Below are 18,761 nucleotides of genomic sequence, written 5' to 3'. Positions count from 1 at the left end.
GAACTTGGTAAAATAGCTTGTTTTGCTAACGACACCTGTTTTTATCATACAAATACGTCTGTATTTTCTTTGTAATTATATTAATATTGTATAAATCTTTCTTTGTCATAGAAAGTGCAATAATTAGTTTTTTAAGTTGCTGTTGTGTTCAGTAGAAAGAACGTTGCATTTGTTTTTCAACTGTGTGCCTTAATTGTTCACAATTTCTGCATTTATTTTCCTCCTTTGTCGTGGATTAGTTTGTTTTCCATATCTCATTTTGATCTGCGTTGTTAATTTTACTCTATGGTTGATCCATCCATCCACAGATATCGGCTCGTTTACCGTGTAGACAGACTCCGTATGATGGTTTTAGGAGTATTTCTTTTTGAGTGGTGGGCAGTTAAAGTGTGAATTTAGTGTTAATTTAATATTTCACGTGTTGTGTAAGTATAAAACATTTTTCTTTCCCACTTTTGTATTAAAATAATTACTAAAACATTTTTTTTATAAAATATAATTTAATTAGTTTAATTTAAGCAATGCATGAATTACTACATCAATATTTTTTATTACATATATATTTATTTTGTTTTACTTTTTTGTTCATTTAAGCAATGCATGACCTCTATCATCTATCTATCTATCTATCTATCTAGATATCTATCTATCTATCTATCTATCTATCTATCTATCTATCTATCTATCTATCTATCTATCTATCATCTATCTATCTATATCTTTTTGTTGGTGGGACTGTAAGTGGAAACCAGAGCAGCCGGGTCACGTGGTCTCCCTTGGCAACGGGTAACTGTCATCGGTCCTGCGGTGGTTAGAGGAGCTGTTCCGAATCAGTCTCTGGTCAAAACCTTCCGCTACACTTTTTGTTTTAACAACTTTGCTTCTTTCCTAATTCTTCCAGGGAGGACCGGGATCACATCTCTGTCTTTTATACCTGAAATATCGCGGGAATTCTACAGAGTGAAAACGAGAGAGGAGAGAACCATGAGTCATCTCAGTCAAGGGTAGGAACATTTACATTTTTATTTTCAAGAAAATTAAGTTAAACGTGGCAGCATGACTCTGTCTGCTGCTAGTTTTAGTTACCCGTTTTGTTTTTATTTAATTATAAATGTTTTAACACATATTAAATCACGAACTTGTGAAACTGCTAACATTTTTGTGGCGTCAGAAGCCATTACCAGACGCTCAGTTAAGATTAGACCTGAAAATAACGTACTAAAAGACTTTAAAAAGTCTGAGAGAATAAGAAAAAAAATTAAAGAACAAACTTCAGAAATTTTATTTTATTTTACGGGATACATTTAGTTTAACTGAGGTGCTATTTTCATGCTTTTATTACTAATATGGTCAAACTTAATGGACTAATCAGTTGGAGAAAAACACCAAATATAAGAATCACACAGTTTTCTGGATAATTTAAAGGTGTGGGTGACTGAAAAGCTGAAAACCCATTTTTAAATAATTATTTCTGATTATAATTGGTCACTCAAGAGTATTGCAGGCCAAACATGATTATCCTACAGCTATCTCAGCTTTTGACAGAAAATAAATAGTGAAACTCTACGATTTGAAAATCCCCACAGATCTGCGTCACTCTGGGAATTAGCATTCATGGACTCATCGATGCTGACTCATGACGGGGAAGGCTGTTGTGTTTTTAGTGTCTGGAAACAGCAGCTGATGTCTTGGCTAGTTTAAGCTAGGGCCGTGCAATCTAACGATATAAGATTGTTAAGGATTATAAAGTGATGATGATCTAACAAAGCTCGGAGATCGTAGAACCATTTGCAATCTATCACCTACGCCATTATTTCTGGATGCGCCTATGGGCACACATTTTTTCTCAGCGAGTCACTCTGTTTGCTAATCTGCTTCTGTCTGTACAACAGATACACCGATGAACCAATCAGAGCAAGTTTAAGGCAGCATGTTGGTTTGTTTAGATGGGGCACTCAGTAGAGCTGAAGAAAATATCGATGCATTAAGATGTGAACATAAACATTCATTAATATTTGAAGAAGCACACCATACTCGATTATAGCGGCTAGCTGCTAGCATTAGCCGCTAGCTTGCGGTCACTGCATGAATTCTCATGCATCTGCTTGATCAAAGAACCTTTGGGTCAATGTTCTGGTCTAAACTTTGCATTTGGCTTCGTGGCTTTTATTATTTGGGGTGTCCAAGTGTGTTTTAACGAGCCTTTTCACCGTGGCTGTCGACCGGAGCGTTGTTTATGCCAAACGCTTCCTCCATGTAGTCAGGAAACATCTACGGAGAGTAGTGAGGGACAAATAGAGTGTAATAGGGTGTGTAATCCTGACTAGAGGATGCATGACATAAGAATGCATCATGAATTTAGTTTACCGTAATATGATAGATTTCTTTCTCTGGGCAAGAAATAACGACTGTGGATGATAGGATATGAGCCACCTCTAGATAGAATTTAAATTTAAATTACTTTACATTATTTAATAAATAATTAAATGAAAGTGCCTGTGAGACATTTGAGACATGCATCTCTAGCTCTCAACTGTAGATGATGGATGGATGGATGGATGGATAGATACCTTTAGGTCCAAGAAATGGTCAACCAGTAACCCCCCCCCCCCCCTCGCTAGAATGACTTACAAGACGTTCATTCTAGAGACCACTGCCAATGTATCGAACCACTGCTTTAAAGAGCAAGTCACACCAAAATCTACTTTTTTTGCTGATAACTTATATAAATAAGTGTTGTAGACATGTTGTTATTTTTGTATTTTGGTGCATTTTCTTAAAAAAATTAAAATTCTGCCATAAACCTTCAGTCCAGCAACCTCTTCAGCTCAAAAATATTCTACACAAATTTACAACAGCAGTTTGAAATCTGTCTTGACCAATGTCCCAAGAAACGTAACCAGGTCCCATGTAAGGAGTCTGACCTCTGTGGCTATAGGTTATAAAAGCATCGCGGTCTCAGCCAGGCTCGTAGCAATGGACTCGGATTAAGCTTGGTTTATGCTTGACGCATTTACTTAACGCTTGGTGATGCAGCTCGCGGATGGAACGCGCTTCACAACTTGCAGCGTTTATGGTTCATGCGACTTGTCTCTGCGGTGAGCCAATATTCTCCCAAACTGTAGGGGGCAGCATGGAGCTCTACGGCATGCATCTAACACTACACCATAGTAGAAGTAGAAATTACTGTTGTTTATAACAGTTTTTAATGAAAGTTGAGAGCCAACTCAGCTCTTTTAGAATTGGTGGAGCGTTCTTGTTTCCACCAGGATCACCGCTTTTCAGTTTGTTCCCCTTCCTTGCCTTTACATGTCGGTCCCTCATGTTTTTCCAGCATTTTTTAACGGCGTCCTCGTCTTTTCCAACAGTGCGAGCTATTTCTCTCCAAGAATTATTAACAACATGTTGATCACGGTGATCTTTGAGAGCTGAATCATACAAATGTCTGTATTTAAGAACTCTGCCATAACTAGTCCTTGCCAGTCCGCCATGTTTTTCCGTGTTCGACCGTCCACGTGGTTAGAAAATTTCCTAGGTGCGCGGTTCGGAAAGTTTGGGCAGTGTGGAGGCCAGGTGGAGGGGCGTGGTTGATAAAATGACGCAATTTTACCGCGTGGAGCCGTGTGAACCTCGCGGACGCATCAAGCAAAAACCAACCTTTAGCCGCAAGTGAGTGTTTATGCTGTAGCTTAGCTGTAGTTAGCATTAGCATTGATTCAGGGTGCCAGCAACAGTGTTTCCCTTACATAGGTGTAGCCGTGGCGGCCCGCCATGGCTGAAATCCCACTTCCATGCCTACAAGATCCAAAGTTTTATTGATTTTTATTTTATTTTTTTTTTTGCGCCGTTTCCCGAAGAAGCAGCGGGAACTACTGTGTTGCTGCTTGTGATCACAGCCGGCAGTCAGCAAGGAGGAGGAGGCAGGGCAGGGTGGTTACAGCTAGGGATGAGCATACGGATAAAGCATTTTTGACGAATATGAGCATGAAACGAGTGTAAAACTCGTAAATATCTGTAATCGTGCTGAAGGAAAATCCTCATTGGGTAACTGACTGTCTTCACGCTCTGTGATTGGCCAGTCACATAGAGCACCCACCCCTCCCTACACACAAAACTCTGCAGCCGGGAGCTCAGTCAGCTCGACCCAGGCATCCACGCACACACACACACAGTAACGGATCTCTCTGTGCTTGCTTCACTGTCTCTCATGTTTCTTCAGAACTCCCTAGGTTTTCTTCAGCTCGCCTCTTTTTCAGTTCAATATTTAAAGTTACTTTTTTCGTAACGTACGTGGTGCATTTGACAAGACAGAGCTGAAAACGGCTCGTGCATGCGTCGGTCACTGCCTCCACTCCGGTCGGGTTTTTTAAAATTATTTTAGTTCTCTCTCCGTCTCTATCTCTCTCTCACACACACCTTAATCAACACTGTTTTGTTTAACTGTGTGTGGGGAAAAATGCCAACAACGTTTTTTTTCTCTGAAATGAGATCAAATCAGTGCTTCTATGGGTTGTCTCCTCTCTGCACTAGAAAAATGTACTTTATGATCATGTTCACTGTAATGCATCTTGATGTTTTTAACAAATAAATCAAAGATATTGGTCAATAATGCCAAATACCGTAAATCCTCTAATATTAGCCTGTATTTAATTAACTGCCGGGTATCATATTTTCGGTGTCGGAGTCGGCGGAGGTGAATAATGGCTGGTTTTTTATTGTGGTCGGGTGGAATGTGGTAACAAGCAAGTACGGGGGGTGGTTGTGTCATCATCTCACTTTTGATTTGCCAGTGATAGACCGCGAGGGTAACTTTAACCGTGCGGAGATGAAGAGGAGGCGAAAATTTGATATCAAGTTCAAAGAGAACGTGCTGATTATGCTGCAGAACACTCTGGGGAGCAGTAGCAGGGGTTGTATGAACTAGTCACTAGTCGACTTCACCGCTCTATAGTGACTTTTTATGCTTGTCATCGACTAGTCGCTGTCACGTGATAATGACCGGCAAGATGCAGTCCTCGGAAAAGACAGCAGCCTGCTGTCAGCAGGTGACAAGTTCCTGCACGTCGGGAGGCAACGCGCTGTGCCAGAGCGTCGGTACTGACACCCGCCGTAAAACGGACATTTAACCAAATTGTGAAGTTTACCCCCTTGCAATTTAACATTCCCCTCACCCCCATCCTAACCTTAACCAGCGTGCACATGCAAAGCTCTGATTGTTGACGCGCTCCAGACATCTGCGTCCTGAGCACGGCCACAGTAACATTATCAAATCAGGTGTCGAACCTCAAAAACTAATTTAACACGTTCATGTCGGCTCATTTCCTTTTATGTTTTCTGTCCTTTATTTTTTTATTTGTGCCTGATATGTTTCGCTGCTGTGGATCGGGGCGCATCATCTGTTTTCTCCTCGGTGACGCACCTAACTGATGTGGCTGGCAAGCAGCGAGCACTCCGCTGTTTTTGCGGTCGGTAGATCTTTTAGAACTTCAGTTCAAAGGTAACTCGTAAGGTGAATATATATGAACCCAGGTAGCAGTTTCTCTTTAGGATTGAGAGGAGATGCAGGAAGATAATAAACAGGACAGAAAAATAGTCAAATAAAAACAAGTTAGTTTTTGAACCTGGTGGTTGCAACAAACAGACACCATTGAAGGTAATCAGAAGTGAGGAACAGAAAATGAAATAATTATTTTAATGTTTAGAGCAGCAGGAACACTGAGAGGCTGCAGGTGCATCAGTGAGTCTGCGGCCGCTGCGCAGGGGGGGGGGGGGGGGGGGGGGCTGAAGCAGAAACTACCGTTGTTAAAAGAAATGTGTTTAACTTTGAAAATGTGGTCGCAATTTTAATTGTCAAAAACTCCAGCGAACCAGTAGTTCATTTTGCTCAAATAGAAATTGAGGCCTGCCTTTAATTCTGGTCCTCCTTCCAATAAAGGCCTGGAGCTTGATGAGCTCGAGTCAAATACAGGCCCGGGCCTGTATTAGAGGATTTACGGTATATATACATTTTATCTCTGTGAGCCACTTTGTGATTCTCTTTCTGTGATGAGTGCTATATAAATAAAATATACTTACTTACTTAATGTATTACAAGATTTGAGTGTTACACTGGTAAAGCTAATTAGATAAATATGAATCCTTTTGAATATGTTACAGTATTTTTTTGCTGTAGTGACTGTAAATACAGAACCTCCTTCTGAAAACATGCCATGAGGTCAGTATTCCCATAAGTCTATTGAAAACAAGCTAAGCATAGCAAAACAAGTTTCTATGAACACAAATTAAACAGAACAAGCTCTAAAAAGCAAACATGATGACAAAGAAACAATAGATTTAAGAGTGACATAACTCTGCTTAGAGTCATTGGATCATACCTTCTCAGAACATTGGAATGGTTGGGCAAATTTTAATAAACACTCACAAACAAATTCAAAATTTAAAGTATGCATTACCAGGCAAAAAAAAAAAGTGTAACCAAGACTAGAGACAAACGAACCGATTACAGGAAGAAAAGGCCGCCAGGTCAAGTGTGCCTTCATGTGTGTAATCAGACACCTGTAACAGACTCTGCAGTTGTACGATCCTGTTGTGTTGTGCACAAATGCTAGTGGAAATCAAATCTGTGTTGGAAAAAAAAAGAAAGGTGCCTATAGCCATGCCTGGTTTGTGGAAGAGCTGATTTGCTGTTAATGAGGACAAGAGGATAACTGCCAAGAAACAAACACGGTGCTGTGCCTCACTAAAGCATTTGATTAGCTGTAATCAAGAGGAAGTTTATAGTATGGGTGTTCTTCACAATGCTGGGCAGTGCTCAGAGTCTCCTTTTATGTTTTCAGTCTCCTGTCAAACTACAACAGCCTCACGGACAAACATCTCACCGGCTACTTCAGCAACACTCGAATCAGGAGACACCTGCAGAGAGCAGGACTGGTACACCGGCATCACAGTGATTTGGTTCAGTTGTCTGTAATAATTATATGGCATCTCAGTGCACTCATATTATCTGTTGTCCCTTGACTCATCAGATCACCAGGAGTGGGCGAATTGTTTCAGACAAGGAGTACAAACACAAACTCATCAAGAAAACCCACCAGAGACACATCAGTGAGGGCCTGGCCCAGGCCATTTTCCACAGGGTGTTGGAGATGGAGGTGAGAAGAGGTGGAGAAATGAAGAAAATAAACTATTACAATTTGCCCAACTAATTTTTAATTCTCCTTTCTCACTAACCAATGCTAATATTACCCGCTTCTCTTCCAGCGCCTTCACCAAGCAGCAATCAAAAGGAAGCTGGAGGAGTTTGCACGAAGAGAGAGAGTGCAAAAAATGAAGGTGCATCATTTACATTTAATCAAGCTTTGCTGCCCTGTTTTACAAATTAATTCTCGCATGACAAAAACACATTCGATGTCAAGAGTTGATTTGCACACATGAATAATCTGTATTGTTAAAATTAAACATATCAGTTTTTGGAATAAACACAATATACAGCATCATAACAAATTGTCTTTTTTGGAAGATGGGGCGCTCTAGAAGGTATGATGAAGACATTACTCGCGTCCTGTCCCCACGTCCACCCACTGGGGCCAGGGACCATGGGAAACCGCATTCCGGACCTGAGGAGGAGCACTCTGAATCATCTGAGTCTGTGAGTAAAAACATCCTGTTGGAGGAAAACTCAACGCGATTCAGAATACAGCTTTTTAATATATGTCTTACCTACACTGTAAGAAATTAAGTGTTGAATTTACTTAACCAAGTTATGCCAACTGGTTCAACTGAAACTAGTTGCAATATCGAATCTGCAAACTAGCAAACATGAACACGGTCACGGAACACTCGCCCATCCCCTCAGGAGTCTTCCCTGGGCCTTGTTCGCCAGAACTAGAAACCTGCAGAGGGACCGAGATAAGCACCATTCTCCAATTTCTACATCCAAACGTCTTTTGTTGTCTGTGACTTTAAATTATGTTTTTCTTTTTGGGACTGTGTTAGTTTGTTCTAAAATTGAAGTGGTAACAGCTGGCTGTTTCTCCATCTCTGATATCATTGAGCAGAGAACCTCTCACACCAGTGGTGTTCTGCTGCTACATACACAAGTGTGTTATGGAGGACCCAGGGAAGTGCGGCGCTTCGGCGAGACTGACAACCGGATGGTCCAATAGTTGGCTTAAGGCCAAACCATGTTATTGGTGGAGATTTTTAGACAAATGCGACACAATTCTTTCTTTTTTTTTTTTGTCTCTTTTTTTTATCTCGATAACATATTCTTACTTATTATATTATGTTATGTTGTTGAGGCATGAAAAACTGTTTTGAGCTCATTTGTGTTGCAGATTTGCTATTGCAGCCTTAATGTAAAAAGCAATTGACATTGTTAAATGTTGTTGCGTTAAAAGAAAATGTATATTACTTATCATATGTAGCGTTATGGATTTATGCTCTTTTATGAAAGAGAAACCATGCTACGTATTAATTCGGAATATTAATTTTAATAAATCAATAACCAAATTTTATATTGTTCAGAAGACTCAAAGGTTGTTTTCATCCATAAACTGCCGATAATATCTGAGTGTCTGTGTTTCAGTTCAATGAGGAAACAAGTTTGAAGGATTAAAAGTTTTAATTCTTCAAATTAAACTAATGATTTTGAAAATTGACAAACAGGAAATAACAATCACATTGGCAACTTTGTGGGACAATCTTTTAACAGTTTATATGCTGTTCTTGCTCAAATAGACCTTCTGGTGAATTTATGAAGATTGAGAATGTTGTGACATGAATGCGTGTGTGAGTCTGATTTTGCTTCAGGAAGAAACAGGTGTCTGAGTGAAGTGATGGTTTGGATAAACTTAGGTCTTATCAGAGAACTGCATCAAACGCTAAAACCGTGCTCTGTCTCACCGAACTCTTGTGGACCCTCTTTCGGATCCGGGCCGTGGAGGATGTTGTGGTTCATCCAGATGACACCGGCGGCTGACAGGAGACATAGGTGTCGAACGGAACCGGTCCAGAGTTGCCCTCGGTACACGTGGGTGGTAGAGCGTTTTATCGATGCGCTTTCTTAAGTTAATTCACTCAGAAATCAAAAGACTCGGTAATGAGTCTTCGTTAGAAGTCGCGATTCAGCTATTCTGCCTGGCTTGGCAGAAACAGCGTGAAAGGGGGGAAGAACGAGCCAACAGGCTCTGCCCCCCCTTTGGTTTTCAGGTATGTTCTCTCTCGTTGTCCAACACGAACTGAATCATAAGACTGAAAACTTACCAAAAACCTTTCTCTTCTCAAAGCAAACGTGCGTCATCAAATGTGTCTGGAGTTTACTGTGAGCAGGTGTGTGTGGATGTGTGTGAATGTTTGTGCTTGAGTGTGTGTGAAGGTCAGTAACAAACATTCTCAACATTATTTAAGAATGGATTCATTAAACCATTATAATTACCCCAAAGCTAAATAGTCATTCATTTGATTAATCACATTTATAATGAGCAAAATGATAATGGTTACTTTAACATTAAAATCAAGAAAAAGAAGTTTAAACTTTATGTTTTGACTTGGTCTGGGTACAACTCATGTAAACACATCTTCTGGTAGACTGCAGGTGGCAGATGTTATGGTTTCCTCCCAGACTCGCTGGCGTTCAGGTCTTAATCTGTGGGTGAAAGTTCTCAGCGACCCAGCTTTGACACAGCTGAGTCCAACACCACCATTGTGACAGAAAACCCATATTTCCTCACGTTACATTCCCCCCTTTTGTGACGACATGGAGGTCAAGCAGAGGCCACCTGACGTCACAACCACAATAACGTGATGTACTCGTAAAGGTGGACATCCCAGATGAAGGCAGGAACGATGAAGCGTCACCACAGGTCTCGTGTAGAAGGGAGTCTATCCTGATCAGATGATTAAGGCCAAAACTGTTGCAATCATTGTAAAGTAATCCACTTAGGAATCTTGAAAGCAGAGCTATTTCAATAGCAGTTAATTTTCATCAGCAATAATGCAAAGGTATGCAAAGGATAAGCAGCTCGTGTGCCACACGGAGCTGGGCAGGTGATGTATTCCCCAGGCGTAGTCCAGGCGAAGTCCAGCGCAGACCTCGACCCATCTCGAACCACGACCGAAGCCCCATGCGACAGGAAACCAGTTGAAGGATGGTGAAGACGACCCCTCTGATGGGATGTAGTCCATACGAGCTCGGAGAAGGAGACAAAGTGAGACAGCCCACACGATAGATAGCATTTGATGCAAAACAAAGAAATCAATCAAAACCTATCTATGAGTGCCTCTGGGAAAATGTGGGTGCCTTTTGTGAATTATCTAAAGAAGAAATGTACTGCACCCTGTTCTACATGTCATGTAAAAACGTGATGCAGGGAAAACATAAATAAAAGAAAGTAAATCCTAACTGATATGTGAAACTCAGCAGGCTGCATTAATTAAAGGCATATATATAAAGGAAATAATCATGAAAATGAAGGGCAAACTGGCTTGTGGCCCTTTAAGGGAAATAGTAACAAAATAAAATTAACTTTGTAATCAAATATAATCATGCTACACAAAGCACTAATAAAAAGATAGAGATGTAAATCAGTTCTAAAAATGTAAATCAGTAGGTTAGTAATCCCTAAAGATGAGAGTTAGTAACAGGACCCTGGCTGGGGGCAGGTAACCTGAAAAAAAACCCCAAAGGATATCACATTTGTTAAAAATTCATCCCACAAACGAGAGAATTTGTAACGGTCCACCAGTCAGTGGAAAAGAATCCGGTCAGAATAGTCGGTCAGAATAGAGTTTTGAATCTGGTATTGCGGACCCACAGAGACACGAGTTTGGACGTATCTGTGGGAGCAGGCTCATAAGCGATTTGGTTATCAAACTGTTTGTATCTTGTGTTACGAACCCACAGGGAAACTTGTTTGAATTTACCTGAGGGTTCCGTTTGGAACTGGAGCGAAGCTGATGGTTTAACTGTTGGATCAGAACCTGATTTTACCTGCTCAAAGTTGTGTTGCAGCTTTACGGAGGCGACTTTGTTGTGATCAGAAATAGTAGTGAACTGGAAATGCGAAAATGATGCTCGCAAAGCAGGAGGAGGCTCTCCACCCCCCTTTTGTTGCTCAAACCTATGCCATGTCTGTGAGACTGGAGAAGCATAACAAACAGTTCTTAAGCTCTTAAAAGCCCTATTACCAAGAAGATGCACAGTGTCACCTGGATCGTGCTGAAAGAGTAGGTGTTCAGATGTCCAAAGACCTGGAGGTTTTGGACTTGGAGGTTCTGAAAAGGAGTGATCCAAGGATGGTTGTGTCACGGGTGTCAAAGCAAACCTAGCTATGTTTAGAATCAGATACAGACATGACACTAGCTTTAGGAACATGGTCTGTCCTGAAAACTGAAGCCAAGAATACTTTATTCCCAAGAATGATGGAGGTTCCCACACAGAATCCGAAAAACCCGGTTTAACCAGAGTATTTACAGACTGACTAGAACTCCGCCCCGTAGAAGGTGCTGCACCTAACTCCGGGTCGGAGGTCAATGTCGTCAGCTGAATTGGTGGAAGGTCAGTGTCGATTTCTGCAATGACCCGCCCGCTCAGAGGAGGCGTTCCCCCGAACAGCCTGAAGTCCGCCACGGAAAACTCAGAGCCACTCGGCACCCCCCTTTTGTCAGGAGGGGCCCCGACCAGAGCATCACTGCACGCACCTACACCTCCCGGGCCGGGTTGTCTTCCCGAGCCCGTGAGAGAGGTGTGCGCAGCAACCACCGAGCCACCTTTAATATCGCCACTGACCACAGGACTGCTGGAAACCGCAGGGTTTTCTGCGTCGTCGTGGTCACCTGTAAGAGAAATCACAGGAAAGAGAGCACAGAGGCCCGAGACTAAGTCACACCCCTGTGAAAGGAGAAAAGAATTGGCCACCGTATTAGCAGAGGTCACAAACTGAAAAGTGACAAGGTCATTCACATAAAGGTCAAGATGTCCGGGCACAAACCCCCTAAATGGCATGGTAGCTCCGTCCGGAGACCACAAGTGTTTCACGGTGGCTGACGTTTCCATCACGCCCCGATAAAGAAGCTGGTTTGTGCATGAGGTGGACTGACGAGTAAAACAGACCTCTGACTGAAGCGGTGGATCACAGCCTGAAGATTTCACACCCATGCTGGAGGGATGTTCAGCCTTTAACATGGATGACAGAGGAGAAGCATTAGGAACCAAAGGATTAAGCACAACCTGTTTGTCAGAGAGGTTAACCATAGGCTCAAGAGATTTATTCAGCTTAAAAGCAGCAGAGAAAGTGTTGTTTATTTCAAACCTTGATGTTGATGGTGGGTTTTTGACCCCCTGGAAGAAATAAAAGTAAAGAAAAAGCATTATGACTGTAAACAGCATGCTGCTCGAATTCACGACATGAAGTGCAGACCAGAACCACCTCCGACCCAGTGCAGCTGGCACCGAACTGCAGCCACTAGTCCCCACTGTTCCCGACCGGCGGCACCCGCCTAAAACGGGCCCGTTCGGGCGGGCGGAGGGACCAGCGATGCCCGGCCGGTGAATTTCCTGCGTCTTGGCATGTTCTGGAAGCAGAACGTCAGAGAACCTTACATCAGGTGTAACAGTGCAAGAAAGATTTTGTCGTGTCTCGTCCATCCCCCATTAAGTTCAGAGCAACTCGCGTTTTTACCTTCTGAGCCGACGTACAACTCCGGGCAGATTCCTTAATATGTCTCACACAAACAAGGACTGTCCGTAGCCTACTTAACTTTATGACACAGGGTAAAACAAGGAATTGTTGATAGAGAAATGAATACACACAACTTCACAAGATGGAAGAAAAAGGCATGGAACCGAGCAACGGAGGCTGTGAAAGCCGACCCGATCACCGGTCCAAAATAAAAATAATAAAAAAAATAATTAAAAAAATTATAAACCCTACGCTGCCGAGATGCTATCAGACGGACAAACGTAGCAAAATGTAGATTCTACACACCGTAGCGATTTACAAGAACCACCGCCAATGCGGGTTTTGTGAGGACACAGACTGACTGTGTCAGAAATGGTATGACAATCTAACGGGACGCGTTCCCTTTTTGTCTAACTGTGGTGCTAGCTTAGCTCTCCGGCCAGGTCTAGCGTTCTTTGTCTGTAGCGACCAGACTTAAATTTTCCCGATTAACAAGTAGGCATCTCGCCCCGCTTGTAATACGGACTTCAAAAAACGTACGCAATCTGAATGCAGTAACGCGTGACGGCCATAACCCGGCTTACGACGTTTACCGTGCAATCAAGCAACAGTAGGTGCCTACGGGCATTCCGTTCAGATTCCGTTTCTATAAGTCGCCCATGCAATGGAGATATTTTCCACAATAGCTCGCCCACAGTGTCAACACACTGAGACGAAAGGTGTCCGAGAATTTAGTCTCGGTTCTGAGGTTCGGAGAATTTAGTGAGCGGAACAATTTCCGGTTAAGTTCAAAATAAGACATCAAAGTGAAACACAGAGAAAAGCGTTGTTTGTAGCTTTTAGATGTAAGAAATCAGACATATCGCAGATATAGAAGACTGGATACGCTCGCCATTAAATGTAGCGTTATCGATTTATGCTCTTTTATGAAAGAGAAACCATGCTACGTATTAATTCGGAATATTAATTTTAATAAATCAATAACCAAATTTTATATTGTTCAGAAGACTCAAAGGTTGTTTTCATCCATAAACTGCCGATAATATCTGAGTGTCTGTGTTTCAGTTCAATGAGGAAACAAGTTTGAAGGATTAAAAGTTTTAATTCTTCAAATTAAACTAATGATTTTGAAAATTGACAAACAGGAAATAACAATCACATTGGCAACTTTGTGGGACAATCTTTTAACAGTTTATATGCTGTTCTTGCTCAAATAGACCTTCTGGTGAATTTATGAAGATTGAGAATGTTGTGACATGAATGCGTGTGTGAGTCTGATTTTGCTTCAGGAAGAAACAGGTGTCTGAGTGAAGTGATGGTTTGGATAAACTTAGGTCTTATCAGAGAACTGCATCAAACGCTAAAACCGTGCTCTGTCTCACCGAACTCTTGTGGACCCTCTTTCGGATCCGGGCCGTGGAGGATGTTGTGGTTCATCCAGATGACACCGGCGGCTGACAGGAGACATAGGTGTCGAACGGAACCGGTCCAGAGTTGCCCTCGGTACACGTGGGTGGTAGAGCGTTTTATCGATGCGCTTTCTTAAGTTAATTCACTCAGAAATCAAAAGACTCGGTAATGAGTCTTCGTTAGAAGTCGCGATTCAGCTATTCTGCCTGGCTTGGCAGAAACAGCGTGAAAGGGGGGAAGAACGAGCCAACAGGCTCTGCCCCCCCTTTGGTTTTCAGGTATGTTCTCTCTCGTTGTCCCAACACGAACTGAATCATAAGACTGAAAACTTACCAAAAACCTTTCTCTTCTCAAAGCAAACGTGCGTCATCAAATGTGTCTGGAGTTTACTGTGAGCAGGTGTGTGTGGATGTGTGTGAATGTTTGTGCTTGAGTGTGTGTGAAGGTCAGTAACAAACATTCTCAACATTATTTAAGAATGGATTCATTAAACCATTATAATTACCCCAAAGCTAAATAGTCATTCATTTGATTAATCACATTTATAATGAGCAAAATGATAATGGTTACTTTAACATTAAAATCAAGAAAAAGAAGTTTAAACTTTATGTTTTGACTTGGTCTGGGTACAACTCATGTAAACACATCTTCTGGTAGACTGCAGGTGGCAGATGTTATGGTTTCCTCCCAGACTCGCTGGCGTTCAGGTCTTAATCTGTGGGTGAAAGTTCTCAGCGACCCAGCTTTGACACAGCTGAGTCCAACACCACCATTGTGACAGAAAACCCATATTTCCTCACGTTACACATATATCATATCATTATCGTGATTTCAAGGCTATTTTTTGATCACCATTACATTAATTGTTACAACAAGTCTTATTTTCAGTTAGAACCACTTTTGTTATTGTTTTCATACTAAAATTATGTAAATAAATGGTTTTGACTGGGTTAAAACAGCAGTTCTAAAACTATACCATCAAATTACAAAAGAGTAGAATAATATGATAGAAGCTAAAAAGATTTGAAAAAAGCATCAGGATGTATTTCTGCAGTTGTTTATGTGTGCACCAATGTCAGTGTGAACCATCGACATATATATTGGACAAATAATGTCCATAGGCTCGAACTATGAGTTTTTGTTTCCAAATGGGAGGTTCCCACCACCGCCATAATGACGGTGTCACACGTCTCGTCACACCCAGACAATCCAAAACTGGGAAAAGAGGTGGAGCTGAGGGTGGGGCTGTTACGGTTGGAGCAAATTAACCAATGTCGCTAGCTAAATTAGCTAACCCAAGAAGCTCAGAAGGAGCTCCGAAATAGCCCACCCGCACGGCCGACTGGTTTCCATGCGAGGCTGTAGTCATGCTGGTCGGCTGTGGAGATCTAAAATGGACTGGGATTGTTAAATTACAAGCAGAGCCTCAGACCGCTGCGATTGTAGCCAGGCGCCCTGGCCTTTTACATCAGCTCTTATTCCACGGTTGGAGATCAGCAGGATATTAGCTACATGCTAACCCATAGCTAACTGAGTTTTTCCAGGCATTTTTAGCAAGCAAAACGCAGTAAAGCAACTCCAAAATGAAAGCACCTCTGGCCTGCTTAGTAATGAAATCATAACTAGGTAAGCTGATTGAGGATATCAGTCTTTGCTGGTCCATCACTGTCAAAGATCCGCGAGTTCACCACTGTTGACTCGGCTCCCGGCTCTGTGTCGACAGGGAGCTGAATGACCAAGCAGTGTTATGGTACATGCATAGAATTTTCCCCCATTCAACAAGCAAAGTATTTAAGAGAAAACTGCAGTTGAGCGATGCAAAAGTGAGTCAGCGTCAACTGATAGAGCTGCAGTGTTTCTGTGGTCTCCTTCAGAGATCCACAAGTGACCAGCATTCAATTCAAATTCAAAGATACTTTATTAATCCCAGAGGGATTAGCATGACTACAGCCTCGCATCAAAGCCGGTCCGCAAATCCCGGCTGCCCCGGGAAACAAGAACAGCCAGCCGCCTGCTGTTCCCGAGCAGGTGACAGGAGAAGCTGGGCACCCGCTCAAGTTTCTTTCTTTATTTTTTCTCCTGTGTTCTGTCTGGCTGTGACTCAAACAGAATTAACGTCTGAATGATAGATTTACTCTCAGGTGGAGCATCAAAGCTGCTGCTTTAATGTCACGCCTGATACTTAAAACTTTGTTTTTGGATGCTTGGATGCTTTATAATTCCGACCAGACACGGAGACAGAGGTGAAAGAGAAAGGAAGAAACAAAAGGGGGGGGGGGGTCCCACAAAAATAAACAATCAGTGATGAACAAGAGTCTGCTTTTAGACCCGCAGAAAGAGAAAAACAGAACAAAAAAGGGACACAACAATACAACAAGAGCAAACTATCACTGTGTCAACCTGATGAGGAAATATAAAATCAACATTGTTTTGCTGAACAATCACACGATAATAAATCACAGTGCATTAAGTGCCAACCACAGCCTTAAGACATGTTGAAAATGCCCAAGTCCATACTTATGAGATCACCCGCTCAAGCTTCTTAAGCAGCCCCACTAACATGTTTGACCAAACAGATAAATAACACAGCATTTCCCCTCATTCAACCAGCAAATTAAAGTACATTAATATAATTTTACTCACTAATAAAAACTCACTCTCTGAGTGTAAGACACATGCGTTTGACCCTCTGCACACGCTCTCACCCCACACCTACAATATGTCACGCTGAAGAACACCCCCCCCCCCCTCACTCTCATGGTAAGTTCACAAAGATGGTAGGGTCTGCACGCACTCCCCCCAACCCCCCTGCTCTCACGCATTAAAAAGTTCAAATCCTGGCAGCCCTGTTAGCCGATGCATCCACTGTTATGTTAAAGCAACAGTCTTCCCTGTCGTGAGCCAAAATCGGTGAGTCCACTAATGCTAATTCACAGTGTGACGTAGATATCCATCCATCCATCCATTTTCATCCGCTTATCTGGAGTCAGGTCACGGGGGCAGTAGCCTAAGGCAAGAGGCCCAGACTTCCCTCTCCCCAGCCACTTGGGCCAGCTCCTCCGGAGGATTCCCAATGCGTTCCCTGGCCAGGTGAGAGACATAGTCCCTCCACCGTATCCTGGGTTTACCTTTAGGTCTCCTCCTGGTTGGACGTGCCCGGAAAACCTCACCAGGGAGGCGTCCAGGAGGCATCCTGACCAGATGCCCGAGCCACCTCAACTGGCTCCTCTCGATGTGGAGGAGCAGCGGGTCTACTTCGAGCCCCTCCCGAATGACGGAGCTAAGATAACTCGTTTAAATTACGGATAAAGCATGTACAGACCTTTATTTAGAAGTGTAGTTGGGACCGCACTACAAACCATTCTGTTCTCTTTCTCACCTTTTTTACTCTCCCATTCCCTCTCCTATACTTAGGAGGAGGAATTGGGGGAGCCAGGTTTAGCCTAGTCCGGCTCAGTTGTGGTTGAACGTAAACCACGGTGCCACCTCTGTTACCTGGTTTCTACCAAACCCCCCCCCCCCTTTTTTTTACCTTTCTTCTTTTCCTCTATTCTGTTCTTTTTCTCGTTTTTTCTTTACTCTGTCCTTTCATTCTTTTCTACTCTGTTCTTTTGCTCTTCATTGATACAACCCAACAATCAGAGGGGAGTTCTTGAGTGACATGCGCCGGCCCGTGCACTGCCATTGAATCCCTAATCCAAACTGTTTCGGTCAATGGACTGATTCAGGGGGGATCTCACTGAGTTCCATCTACTCTATCTACTCTATCTATCTCTAAGGGAGGGCCCAGCCACTCTTCAGAGAAAACTCATTTCGGCCGCTCTCGTTCTTTCGGTCACTACCCAAAGCTCATGACCATAAGTGAGGGTAGGAACGTAGATCGACTGGTAAATCGAGAGCTTCGCCTTCTGACTCAGGTCTCTCTTCACCACGACAGACCGGTACAACGCCCGCATCACTGCAGATGCAGCACCAATCCGCCTATCGATCTCACGCTCCAGTTTTCTCTCACTCATGAACAAGACCTCAAGATACTTAAACTCCTCCACTTGGGGCAGGACCTCATCCCTGACCTGGAGAAGGCATTCTACACTTTTCCGAATCAAGACCATGGTCTCAAATTTAGAGGAGCTGATTCTCATCCCAGCTGCTTCACACTCGGCTGCGAACCTCTCCAGCAAAAGCTGAAGATCACGTTCTGATGAAGCCAACAGGACCACATCATCTGCAAAAAGCAGAGACCTGATCCTCAGGCCACCAAAACGGATGCCCTCCACACCTTGGCTGTGCCTAGAAATCCTGTCCATAAAGGTTATGAACAGAATCGGTGACAAAGGGCAGCCTTGGCGGAGTCCAACTCTCACTGGGAACGAGCCCGACTTACTGCCAGCAATGCGGACCAAGCTCTGACACCGGTCATACAGGGACCTAACAGCCCGTATCAGAAGGCCTGGTACCCCATACTCCCGGAGTACCCCCCATAGGGCCCCCCGAGGGGTGCGGTCTCGTAGATATGTCAGGATTTTCAAATCCTAGAGTTTCACCATCTATTTTCTACCAGAAGCTAATGCAGGAAACAGGTGTAGGAGACTATTTTCATGTTCAGCCTGCATGAAAAACTCATTGACTGATTATACTAGTTATACTTTCAGTCAACCGTACCTTTAAGGC

The 18,761-nt window shown here is 42.9% G+C and overlaps 1 protein-coding gene across 1 annotated transcript in view; it reads left to right on the top strand.

Moving 5' to 3' along the window:
- Positions 1-758: 758 nt before the first annotated feature.
- erich3 (glutamate-rich 3) overlaps positions 759-18,761 on the top strand; it is a 32,339-nt gene continuing 14,336 nt past the window's right edge. The window contains exons 1-5 of the mRNA XM_015971481.3: positions 759-1,004; positions 6,837-6,930; positions 7,026-7,151; positions 7,261-7,332; positions 7,520-7,648. Coding sequence (XP_015826967.3) covers positions 985-1,004; positions 6,837-6,930; positions 7,026-7,151; positions 7,261-7,332; positions 7,520-7,648 — 441 coding nt within the window. The 5' untranslated portion in view covers positions 759-984. The remainder of the gene's footprint in view (positions 1,005-6,836; positions 6,931-7,025; positions 7,152-7,260; positions 7,333-7,519; positions 7,649-18,761) is intronic.

Source organism: Nothobranchius furzeri, chromosome 8 (genome assembly GCF_043380555.1).
Source record: "Nothobranchius furzeri strain GRZ-AD chromosome 8, NfurGRZ-RIMD1, whole genome shotgun sequence".
Classification (NCBI taxonomy): domain Eukaryota; kingdom Metazoa; phylum Chordata; class Actinopteri; order Cyprinodontiformes; family Nothobranchiidae; genus Nothobranchius; species Nothobranchius furzeri.
The sequence above is the reverse complement of the archived record's forward strand: the minus strand, read 5'-3'. Positions and strand labels throughout refer to the sequence as shown.